Source organism: Cynara cardunculus, assembly GCF_001531365.2.
Source record: "Cynara cardunculus var. scolymus isolate 2C chromosome LG 15, CcrdV1, whole genome shotgun sequence".
Classification (NCBI taxonomy): Eukaryota; Viridiplantae; Streptophyta; class Magnoliopsida; order Asterales; family Asteraceae; genus Cynara; species Cynara cardunculus.
The window spans coordinates 1,515,118-1,528,039 of record NC_037542.1 but is presented as its reverse complement, the minus strand read 5'-3'; the positions used below and the strand labels follow the sequence as shown (position 1 = coordinate 1,528,039).

Sequence of the window (12,922 nt, the reverse complement as noted above, 5' to 3'; positions counted from 1 at the left end):
CCACACTGTCTCACCTTATCCCAGTTCTTGTCCCTATCACATGTAGCACATAATGTATGAAAGTGAGTTCTTGTCCTGTCTCATGTTACGCCAAATGTGGGACTATGAGTTTTATCGCTTCATGTCCTGTCGCATGTACCAAACACAACCTTAATTAACAGTAACTATTATTGATTTAGTCCCTATAGTATTTTGTTTTAATGCTTAAGGTCCCTATAATTTATTCATTATACAAAAACCTTGTGGTATGTAATTTTGTTTTATCACTCTTATTTTCGTTAATTGGAGTAACATGCTATCAACCTGAAGATATTTTGGTTATTTTCTATATAAATTTAATAAATAAATAAAAAGAAGAACGAAATCTAAGAACATTAAGATAATATTGAAAAATTAACAAGAATAAAGTGTCGAAGTATTTTAGAAGAATAAAAAACCCTAACAACAACACAATATCTATCAACAACAAACCACCATTTAATATGCTTATAAATGTTATTCTATTAGCATTTAGAATATTTGTTTGCTACTATATTAACATTCTTCGATAGAATTTTCCTATTTTCCTGTCCAAACAAGGAGTTAACTACGCCCTTTTTCGTCTCTGGGTGCCTACGTATCCAAGAAAAATGACATAGAAAATAACAATTGCTTAAAGAGTTTCGTTGTCGAATTGATCTCTTCTCTACTGCATAACGCTTCTAAGCTGTGGGATAATACTATCTATCTAACTACGAAAGTCTCTAAATAAGTACATTATGGCCAATAAATCGTATTGGATGTGTCTCACATGAAAGCACTACAATGGATGTTATATTGGAAACATTTATCATGTTGTCATTGTCCATGTCGTTTTTTTGATTTGAGAACGTGGAGTTTGTGGTATGTGAGTGACATACTTTGACATTGATTTAAATCACTTCATAATTAAGTGATAGAATGGTACTTGGTATCATGTATCACATGGTAGTAATAGCACGTATACCCATTTAACAAGAGTGATATCTCTAGACCCTTGATTGAATGGTGCTAGAAAAACACATACATGCTTAGATGATCAATATGGGATATTGTTATTTGTTCAATCGGTATATTTGGGAATCAAGAAACTAGAGAGGGCATAAAGAGATGACACAACAATGTCTACTGTCTAATCTGGAGATCAAGGACAAAGGGACACAACGTGGATCTTGATAAATGATCAGGGGTTCGTTGATTGGTTGAATCGTCAAACTTTATCATTTACGCTGATTTATGGGTTCTTTTATAATTATAAAAATGATTTATGGCGGAACGCACCTCTACCTATGTATTTTTATATGCCACAGCTTTGGCAGATGACTTAGCCCTGTTCATCTTTGGTGCAAGAGCGCTCGATCAGGCTTAAATGCATTTTATATATGATGCTTTCAACTTTGCATTCAATCTGCTTAATTAGTGATTGTGATTGCTATGTGAAATGAATGGGTCTACATGACATATGACGATTAACTAAAAAAGATATCTTAGGCTTTTTAGTTTGTTTTGGGAATTTCGTGGAATTTTGGGCATATGATGTCCGATGGAAAGATTAAGTTGCATGATACTGATTTTCGTATCTTATAGTTATATGAATGTTTTATTAAAAATGTGAACTTACTCCACATAAGCTGACATAAATGAGTCAAGTCGAGTAGCATACTAGCTTGTTGTCCGGGCTTGGCTCAAATAAATACTATCGGGCTCGAGCTTGATTTTTTTCCCAAACTAGTGCTCGAGCTTAGATATATTTTCAATGTTCGAGCTTGATGCTTGTTTAAAAACTTTTAGTTGCAGAATATAACCTGAAAGGTTTAAAATGGTGGGGGATATCACGTGGCGGCAAGATCAAGCCTCAAGCTTCACGCGCCACTATGAAGACACGACATTTTTCAAGGCATGATATAACACCTCAAATTTGTATGTTATATATAGTTATATGTATAACGTATACATAAATGTTATATATATATATATATATATAATCAGATAATAATATTAAAAACTTTACATTCATGTTAGAAGAAGGTAAATCATACATATTATTATAAAAATAGTTTTTTATTAAATATTTAAAATAAAACTTAAAATGGTAACCTTACAACTTCCTTTAATCGTGAGTCCAAAAAGTATATGAAATCATGAAACAATTAAGTGTGTTGTGATTAGATAAATTTATAAAAGTGTAAAATCTAAAGTTAAAAGCATAAAAACACAAAAGTCAAAAGAATTAATAAAAACTAATTTATTTTGAAAAAGAGTCACGTCTTGAAAAAAAAAACATAAGTCACGATGCCTTTCAAGGCGCCATGACATGACCTACGCTTGACAGAAACAATGTAGGCCTTATCATAATGGTGAATACAGATATTATGCCATGACGTCTGCCATAACGAGGCTTTTTAAACACTACCTTAAATTCAAACTATATATTCATTTATGATAATGAGTTGATGGCATGTTATGTAAATCATGCATAGTAAAAAAAGAAGTTCTTAACACAATTTTTGTGTGCTTAATTGAGCTTTTAAATAAGTTGTTACAGTGTTCTTTTTGGTTGTTATATATATATATATATATATATATATATAAAGAGAGAGAGAGAGAGAGATAGAGGAGCGTTCAAATGAAAACCGCATCCATTTATGTAAACCGTGTAAACCAATCTCATCCATCCATTTTCTTGATCAATAGTCAAGATTAGTTTAATTTATTTTAGAAAATTAAAAAAATATATATTAAAAATTTATTTTATATCAACAATAAGGGAAAAATGGTAAACAAAAATACATCATATTTAAGGCAACAATATCTTTCATATCATATTATAAATGAAACTATTTTATTTTGTAAAGCAAATATCATTTTCACGTTTAAATAACATCCATCAATAAAATATATCAAAAAAATAAATAAAACACACCATATTCAATTTCATATAATGAATCGTTTCAAAATTTGAATTACATTATATGAACGAAATTGGTTTCAAAATTTCATCAACAAACTAATCAACGTAATACTGATCATATTTCATAATTTTCATTATACTGGTAGATGGATCCGTTACATTTAGATAACGAATTTTTTATTTATTTACTGAGTTCATAAAATTTTATAATACAACATGAAATAGTTTCATTGTCTTAACTGTTTACTGTGTTCATAGAATTTTATGATAAAACATGAAATTTTACTCATGGTTTGATGCGCCATTTGTTATTTCATGATATTGATAATGAACTTTATTCACTTTTCGCTAATGTTACAGCTTTTTTATTTCTTATCCTGAAATTGTTTCAATGTCCTTCACACAACCATGTAAATATGCACCCTATTCATTATGAAATGATTTCAAGACGCACCGGTTTCATAATGAATCTGTTTCAGCATGTAATTATTTCATGACGAACCGCATACATTATTCACCCGTTTTATTTTGCATTTCAACGTCACTGAAACGAGATTCACCATCAAACCAGTTCACTACTCATTATTCAATTACGCCATGAACCAGTTTCACTTTCATGAAACCTGTTTCATGTAAATTAATTTCTTTATTTCGCTCATGATTTGATGAATTAATTCCTTTAAGTCTTGCAATCATAAAGATTTTGGAGCATATTACAATCTTCAATATTCTGGAGCAGTTTCTTCATGTACCTGTTTCATCATGCATTATTTCATGACGAACCAAATACATTATGCACCCGTTTCACTACTCATGTTCAATAACGCCATGAACCAGTTTCACCTTCATGAAACCTATTTCATGTACATTAATTTTCTTATTTCACCCCTGATTTGATGAATTCATTCCTTTAAGCCTTACAATCTTCAAGATTCTAGAACAGGGACACGTTCAAATGAAAATCGTGTATTTCTAAGAAACCGTGTAAACTAATTTCGACCAATAAGAAAATTCTATTTTTTTCTAATTAAATTTAATCAATAAGGGTATTTCGGTCATTTACAATATTTTCAATTAAATATGGAAATTATTAATAACTCTTAATTAAGGAAACGTAATAAAAAAAATTTATAAATGGTAACATTTAAATATTTAATTATATTATAATTTTAAAATTTTGAACTAAATATATTGTGATGCGATTGAATCTGCTGGTGAATCTTGAAGATTGTAAGACATAATGTAATGAATTCATCAAATCATGATTGACAAAAGAAATTAATACAAATGAAACAGGTTTCATGAAAGTGAAATTGGTTCATGTCATAATTGAACAATGAGTATGAAACATTTTTATGGTGAACCTGTTTCATTGATGGTGTAGTTGATTCATTTAGTAGGTGAAGTGGAAAATGAAATGGATGCATAATGTATTTGGTTCGTCATGAAATAATTGCATGATGAAACAGATACATGATGAATCTGTTACAGAATCTTGAAGATTGTAAGGGTTAAATGAATGAATTCATCAAATCACGGGTGAAATAAGAAAATTAATGTACATGAAATAAGTTTCATGAAGGTGAAACTGGTTCATGGCGTAATTGAACCAAGAGTAGTGAAACAGGTGCATAATGTATTTGGTTCGTCATGAAATAATTGCATGATGAAACGGGTGCATGATAAATCTGCTCCATAATCTTGAAGATTGTAATCTACTACAAAATCTTTAAGATTGTAAGGATTAAAGGAATGAATTCATCAAATCAGGAGCGAAATAAACTAGTCTATGTACATGAAACAAGTTTCATGAAGGTGAAACTAGTTCATGACGTAATTGAACAATGAGTAGTGAACTTGTTTGATGGTGAACCCCGTTTCAGTGATGGTGCAGTTGATCCATTTAGTAGGTGAAATGCAAAATGAAACGAGTGCATAATATATGCGGTTTGTCATGAAATAATTACATGCTGAAATGGATTCATGATGAAACCGGTGCGTCTTGAAATAATTTCATAATGAATAGGATGCATATTTACATGGGTGTGTGAAAGACATTGAAACAATTTCAGGATAAGGAATAAAAAGGCTGCTGCATTAGCGACACTATTTCCTAACAAATAGAAAATTTTAATTTCCTAAAATAAAGAGTAATGTCCTTCAATAGGATGTTACATAATATGTATTTTTGTTTATCATTTTGCCCTTATTGTTGATATAAAAATAAAATTTTAATATATATTTTTAAATTTCCTAAAATAAAATAAACTAATCTTGACCATTGATCAAGAAAATGGATGAATGAGATTGGTTTACACAAATGAAGGCGGTTTTCATTTGAAAACTCCCTTCTCTCTCTCTCTCTCTCTCTCTCTCTCTCTCTATATATATATATATATATATATATATATATATATATATATATATATATATACGACGATGATCAAATTAGAACCACAAAAAAGTTACAAACTTGTGAGAACCGATATAAAAATATCTTTTTACATTATTATTTTTTATCAAAAGCTACGATTTAACATATTGTTTCACATATATCTGTGTCCACCTTATGAAAAAAATTGCATGTGAAACTTTTTTTATTCACTTAGTGAAACGAAAAATACACATAAAATATATTCATATGGTGAAACAAATACATATGAAACTATCATATTTTAAAACAACCTCACCAGATCGAATCATCACTCTCCCTGCTCAAGCTCAAATCATGGAGAGTTTTCGTCAGGTTTCAGGATCATGAATAACTGATCTTTCTTGTTAACCACCGTTTTGTTTGTCCCAAACTACAATTCAAGGTTAAACTCTTAACTATTTTCAGTTGTTAATATCATTTTGTAGAATATTTATGTAATATAATATTTAAAACTATTTAGATTTTAACGAAATTATAGATTATTCGTTGGATATGCTTTAAAAAACTCGAAAACTAAGTCTGTTGATGTCCCATAGTCGAGTGATGGAAGTTTGTTGTATGGAAGATTCGAATGCCATTGCAAACGTAATCATTGATGACGAGTTTCTTCCACGCCAAAATGGCGGTCTAACGATCATGTATGATGTGATAAGGACCTATGAGTCCAATTACTACGCCTCGTTCACCATCGAGAACCACAAACTGCTCGCCCGACTCAATAATTGGAACCTAACCTAGGATTGGATGCGAGATCAGTTCATCAACGATATAAAAGGCGTGTATCCCTTCACTCGAGACTCATGCGGTTGCACATTAGGTCCCTGGTGCGTTTGGTATGCAGACTACATGGGACAGGACGAGACAAAAAAAATAGTCCCATGTTTGGCATGCCATGGACAAAAAAAAAACATGAGACAAGATGAGACTATTTTTAATTTTAGTGGGACAAATCTTGATATTTCTTGTTCCACCAAAAAAGGTGGAACAACATGGGACTAAAGTTAAAATGACAATATTTTGATTGATTTGTTGTCATTTTACAATTATTATATGATATAAAATAACATTGAACAACATTTAGGGGTAATATGGTCATTTTAATAGTTTTGTCCCGTCCTGTCCTAGTCGTACCAAACATAAGACAAACAATTAGTCCCGTCCCGTCCCGTCTTGTCTTGTCTAGTCTAGTCTGGTCTGGTCTGGTCTGGTCTGGTCTGGTCTGGTCTAGTCTGGTCTGGTCTGGTCTGGTCTGGTCTGGTCTGGTCTGCGTACCAAATACTAAGGTTTGCATTACCAACAAATGGATTTCTCAAACGTTTTAAACTGCAAAAGACGACCGACGTTGATCGATTTACCCCTCAAGATGACCAACAATACCCAAATCGGAAACATTATGTCTTGTTGCCAGAAAGGTATGATCTTGCCGCCCACAATGGACCCGAGCAAGTCGAAACCGGCATTCCAGATACAAGTCTACAAGATGCCGCTGAATCTTAACCAATTCGAGCTGGTTCCGTCTCAGGCTCTGCTGGTTCCATATGCAAATCGGACTGCACTTGCTACGGCTTGGGCTAACCTCCAACATCGAACCGTACCAAGCCCATTACCGTGTGCAGACAACTGCAAGATCAGTATCAACTGGCACTTGCTTACGGACTTCCGAGGAGGGTGGTCTTCCCAACTCACTCTCTTCAACTGGGACGATGCTGCTTTCGCTGATTGGTCTGTTGCAGTACAAATGGACAATTCCACCCCTGGGTTCGAGAAAGCGTACTCTTTTAACCAGTCTCAAGTTAAACGGGAAGAACAACACAATACTGATGCAGGGTTTACTGGGACTAAACTATCTGGTGGGGAAAGTAGATGGAACTAACCCACGAAAAGACCCGATGGTTACTCGACCAGAGATGGTCTTACCAACAATCTTATTCTGTAATGTTTACTTACGGAGAATTCTAATCAGTATCAGATAAAAGACGCTTATATTGTATTATTTTAATGACCAAAAATCTCATCCAGTAACCGACTATTTACCGACAAATCTTAAAAGAACATCAATATCCATGAATTGCAATACATTAAAAATCTAAAAGAAACAAACACAAAACACCAAGCTGTCCTAAAACCATCATCAACCCTTGACAAATCCAGTTCACAACGTTAACCACCATTGTTGTCACTAATTTTTCATTATCAACCTAAAAATTTCAGCAAATATGCCTTTGCATATCGCCTTATCATCATCCATCTTCATTATGAATCTTGACGAATATGGCTCGAACCAATCGTTTATGTACACCCACGATGTCCTCCTTACACCGGGAGATTATCCGAAGAAGAATACCAATCGAACCCAAAATCATTTTCCGCCTGTCCCACCCCTTCTTGCTGCAAGAAATTGGAAATCTGTAAGAAATCGGTTTTTTTCCTATCGTTTTACGTAATTTAAGCATGAAAGAACAACCATAACAAACCTGTGTAAGGAATGGTGTTAGGAGATCCTCTTGGCTGTATTCCTCAGTGCCAAATGGTTGATTAACGGGTGAAGGATCGTCTGTAATATGAGTCCAACTTCCTTCCCCAGACGAGATAATTACCTTACTACCCCCGATATTCTGATCAGAAATATAGTTATGATGAAGCACATTCATTCCTCCTTGCATATTGTTTGTATGCTGAGAAGGATTTGGGGTTAAATCCACACCTTGTAAACCCCAATTCTGCGGTCTGTTTTGAACATTTTCTATGTTCCCATCTCGTTGGAGGGTCGATGTAGACATGATAGAAGGAATTCCCGAACTGCCCCTAAGAGGGAAACTGTTGCTGGATGCAAGACTGGTGGATTGTACAAGAGATGCAACTTGTGAGGCAGCCGAATTGTACACTGCTGTTGCTGTATCTCTCGTGTTGCCAACCATTCCATTTGACAAAACAGGCCGTCTCGATAAATGATCATGAGTTTGACTTTGACCAGTCATCGGAATCAAGCCTTGGCTATTCATGCCGTTGAAGGAATGCCGAAACCCGGCAAGCTGCTTCGGCTCCATAGTTGTGGGAACCCCGTGAAGCAAATTCATCTGCTTGCTGATATTACTATTATACCCATGGCGGTTTTGGACTTGCCCGTATCTCAGTTTTGGGTTCTCGAAGCTAAATACATTTCTTTGATCAATTAGGGGCACAGAAATAGATCTGGGGTTGGCCGACCTGCCAAGGGCCACGGCTTGAAGGCTTGCAAGACTTTGAGCAGGGAGTTGATTGAGTTGACCACTGGCTGCTAGGGCTTGAAGATCAAGCTCATTGAGTGACCCATAACCTGCATCAAGATTGCCCATAAAAGAAGGGTTGATCGTGCCCGATTGCTGGGGCCCACCGAGTTTTCTAAGATAAATCCGATATTTCTACATCAAATTGTAGTTGTTAGTGTTTTTCTACAGAACAAAATTAATCAATAAAGAACATCAAGGTCAAAATGGAAAGAAAGAAATGCAACAAGTCTACCTGAAGGTGGCTGGCAACGTTTTCTCGTGTTATTCCAGGAACGTTCATGAGGTCCAAGATTTTCTTCGGAACAGCCTCTACAAGATTCATAATTAACTCGTCAAAATAAGTTAGAAATCAGATGTAAATTCAAATCTGTTGAAATAAATGATCAAGAAGAGGTTTCATACTATCGAATCCAAGCTGATTAACGGCTGCAACAAACTGTTGATGAAGCTCCATGGACCAAGCAACCCGAGGCTTCTTCGAAGAAGAAGAAGAATGTTCTTTTTCCTCAGCTTCATCCTCATCGTCTTTCCTTCTCTTTGCGGTTTTACAATTATGCCCTTCATTAGCAGAAGACGTGCAGTCGGGATCTTCAGGTTGTTTCTTCTGTTGTTGGTTACCTTCATCCAAACTTACGGATGGCTCGATATCTTTCCATTCATGCTTTCTTTTTCGAACCACATGTTGCCAGATGTTACGTAATGCCTCCATACGCACAGGCTTTATTAAATAGTCGCAAGCCCCGTGAGTAACACCCTTCATAACTACACTCTTGCTGTCGTCAGCTGACATCACTGAAAGATTCAATCATAATGAAGTTAGTTAAAACTACCTAGATCTTGATAGAATGTAGCATAAAATTCAAGAAAATTATCCCATTTTGACTAATATAAAACCAAACCAAAAGTATATCCTACCAGGTGTAGGGTTTAGAGAGGTAAGATGTAAGCAGACTTTGACACGTGTCCCACGAGATAGAGAGACTGTTTTCCATTTTGGCTGATATAAAACCAAACCAAACTAAACATACCCGGTTCAGCTGGAGGTAGAGTTGGGGGTTAAGATGCATTCTGTCCAACGAGACAGAGAAAGAGAGGTTGTTTCCTATTTTGATTAATAATATGAGAAGATATTAGAACTGTTAGGTCTACATCTTGTCCTCAAACCAATTGGTAATGACAGCTTCTCCAAAATGAATAAGAAACCTCAAAATCCTCAAAAAATTTGCCTCTAAATTCTAGCGTTAATTATATTATTAAAGTTTTCAATACATTTAATATCTCATCAAACTTTAAAATAAAATTGATTTTATATTCTCTCCTCCAAATAAATAAAAATGATTAAAGTATACTCTCTCTCCTCCAAAATTTAATTTGGAGATTTCTTTCTCTCTCTCCAAGTTTGGAGAAATTTTTATTCTCTGTCATATTTTCTCCATTTTGGACCATGGTTTTGGAGAGTCAAAAAAACCCCAAAATCTCTATTTTCTCCAATTTTTAGAGATTTTGTTGACGTGCTATGAGTAACCAAGGCTCGTATTTACTAACCAATAGTGCCAACATGCACCCTCACGTATTCATGTTTAGCCGCCCAAATGTAACACGTAAAAACGTCAATTGGGCGGCGCAAACCATCAACGTGGCCACATTGTTCTTTATTCCAACGGTAACTAAGTGTCACTTGAACTAGCAGGTTCAAGACCTACAACTAAAAGATTTTGTTTATTTGACCCTATAAAGATTCATATGGCACATGCTATGCACATGGAGGCACTGATCCAAAACCATCAAACCAATCACAATATATATCACCAATCTCAATCCAAACAATGAAGAACATAAATCACAAACAAGAAATCATGTATATGAGTAGATTAAATGGAACTCAAGAAACATAAAAAAGTCAAAGGATCACAAATGGTTGACTTACTGATAACAGGAAGGTCCATCTCAAGCCCAATGTGTACAAGGAGTCTGAATCCATCCATATCAGGCATATGAACATCACTAATCACTACATCAAACCCATTTTTGTTTTCCCTCAATAAGGATAAAGCAACTTCGGCTCTATTGCATTTAGTCGCTGCAAATTGAAAACATCTTTGAATCAGTTACTTCAAATCGATACACAAATCAGAAGTACAGGAATCAACAGGTTCCAATTGGGCTACAAAAGCCATTCAAAATCAAGAAGTTTAAAGCATTTTATAAGCTATCTTTCTGAATCTGAGATGAAAGATTTGTGTATAGAAAAACAATTAAGTTCAATTTCTTTGAGAAACATTATATTACAAAATCCATGATCTAAATCAAGGTAATAAAAACCAAGATTTAGTAACTTTTGGGGTAATTCATAAATCAGCGAGGATTTTTTGCAAACAGTTGGTGTGCGTACAGTGTGTGTTTGTATGTACCTTCATATTTGCAAGTTCTTAGCATCTTCTCTAAGATCATGAGACAAGTTGGGTCATCGTCGACAACAAGCACCCGTAAACCAGCCGGAAATTGGTCGGAGCTATTACCATCGCCATCACCGGCGCCGACAGAATTCCAAGAAGCACCACTTGAACTAGGCATCATCGACTGTTTGCTGACCAGTACTTGACTTCCAAGATTCATTGATTTCTCCGAGGAAAACCTCAATAACACCCATAAAAGTACATGGCCTTTTGTGATTTATGAATCAAACCCACTTGATGTTTGACAAAAGCATGCGTACCCAATTCAAGAAAACAGAAAGAAGATCAAAAATTGACTTTTTGAGAGAGAAGGGGGAGAATTATAACATAAAAGTGGGTGTTTTTGGGATTTATATTTAGACATTATTGTGTGCTTCAAAGAGTTGAATTCTTGGAGGTTTGTGTTAATTGATGTTTTGGCAAAATTTTATTGCGATTGATTCTTTTTCCATTTTAGATTTATTTAATATTCAATAGTCCTTTTGCATTAATCAACGTTATTTTTGGTAATTATTACTTAATTTTCTTGTCAATTTGGACAGTGTGTCTATCTGTGTAGTGTGGATCCAGCTCATGTCGCCAATTTATGGTTGGGACATGTTGTTTTATTTATTAATTTTACCTATTTTAACATTTAAGTTTTATGAACTTAAATCTTATTAATCTATATCTAAATATATATACATATGTATGTATATATATATGCGTGCAAAACCGACGCCCTTTTGACGTGTCATCCTCACAATTCAATATTTCAAATTCTTAATTGTTATATTACCGCTCTCACCTACCCTCTTATCATCTCCCTGCTCTTAAAGAACAATGTGGCCGTCCAACTCCATTGATTTTGTAAACTCGACAGTGAAGCATGATGCAAGAGGCAATTTTGGAGGTTGAGGTTGCTGATGAGGGTTGCTATTGATTGGTACCGATTACGAAAAATTAGCACAAGTTACTAGGGATTTCGAAAGCTCGGATTCTATCAATCAGGGATTTGGAAAGCTCTGATTCTATCGATCACGAGATGGGGCCTTTTTGCCTACTCAATTTAGGAGTCTAGAACTTCTCTTCTTAATCTTGATCTGTTAACTACTTGGTCTGTGATTTTCGAGACTAACGATTGGTTTAGACCATCTCCAATTGTTATGGGACGATTGGTCTAAACCATCTCCAAGTGTTGTCTCTCAATTAGTTATGATTTATAAAAGTTAGAAACATTACCAGTACCTCCAACGCCTTACCTTTATTTATGGCATGATTCTTCGTTGACTAAACAAACAATATCATGGGGAAGCATATTTGAGGACTTCGAGAAAGAAGGGTAGGTTTTGTTTCATCATATTTCAATCTATGATTCCTTGAGTTTTTTTGTAGCCATTTAAGTTTCAGTTTAAAACAAAGTATAATGTTTGGTTTGTTTTTTGTCGTCATATAAGTTTAAGATTGAAACAAAGTATAATGTTTGGTTTGTTTTGCTCTCATATTTTCTTTACCATTTAGACAATCCATTTCATGGAGAAGCAACCTGAGGCGCTTGAGAAACCATATCATGGTTAAATAAATATTGGATTAAGGACAATTGGTGTTGGAAATAAGGAAATTCATACATCTTAGATGCACCGGTCCTGTGGAATAATAAGTTGGCTTGTTGTTCGTTTTTCAATTCCGTTTAACGGGTATGATTTGGGAATTTGACTAGAGATAGGAACCACTGATTCGTTTTTCAATTCCACTTAATGGGTATGATTTGGGAATTTGACTAAATGCCTTGAGATGAAGTTGGATTTCGTCATTTTATGAGAAATTGATACTTTCAAGATTCTTGAAGAACTCA

General features: G+C 34.5%; 1 protein-coding gene and 1 pseudogene across 1 annotated transcript; one reads left to right on the top strand and one right to left on the bottom strand.

Annotated features, from left to right (window-relative positions):
- The first annotated feature begins 5,854 nt into the window (after positions 1-5,854).
- LOC112527508 lies at positions 5,855-7,336 on the top strand (annotated as a pseudogene).
- A 38-nt stretch (positions 7,337-7,374) lies between these two features.
- On the bottom strand, positions 7,375-11,387 carry LOC112528373 (two-component response regulator ARR1-like). The gene is made up of 6 exons (XM_025139391.1): positions 11,044-11,387; positions 10,560-10,712; positions 9,035-9,424; positions 8,865-8,941; positions 7,838-8,764; positions 7,375-7,751 (listed from the first exon to the last, which is right to left on the bottom strand). Exons 1-6 carry the CDS (start codon positions 11,246-11,248, stop codon positions 7,677-7,679), a joined length of 1,827 nt encoding a protein of 608 aa, XP_024995159.1. The 5' UTR covers positions 11,249-11,387; the 3' UTR covers positions 7,375-7,676.
- Between the last annotated feature and the right edge of the window lie 1,535 nt (positions 11,388-12,922).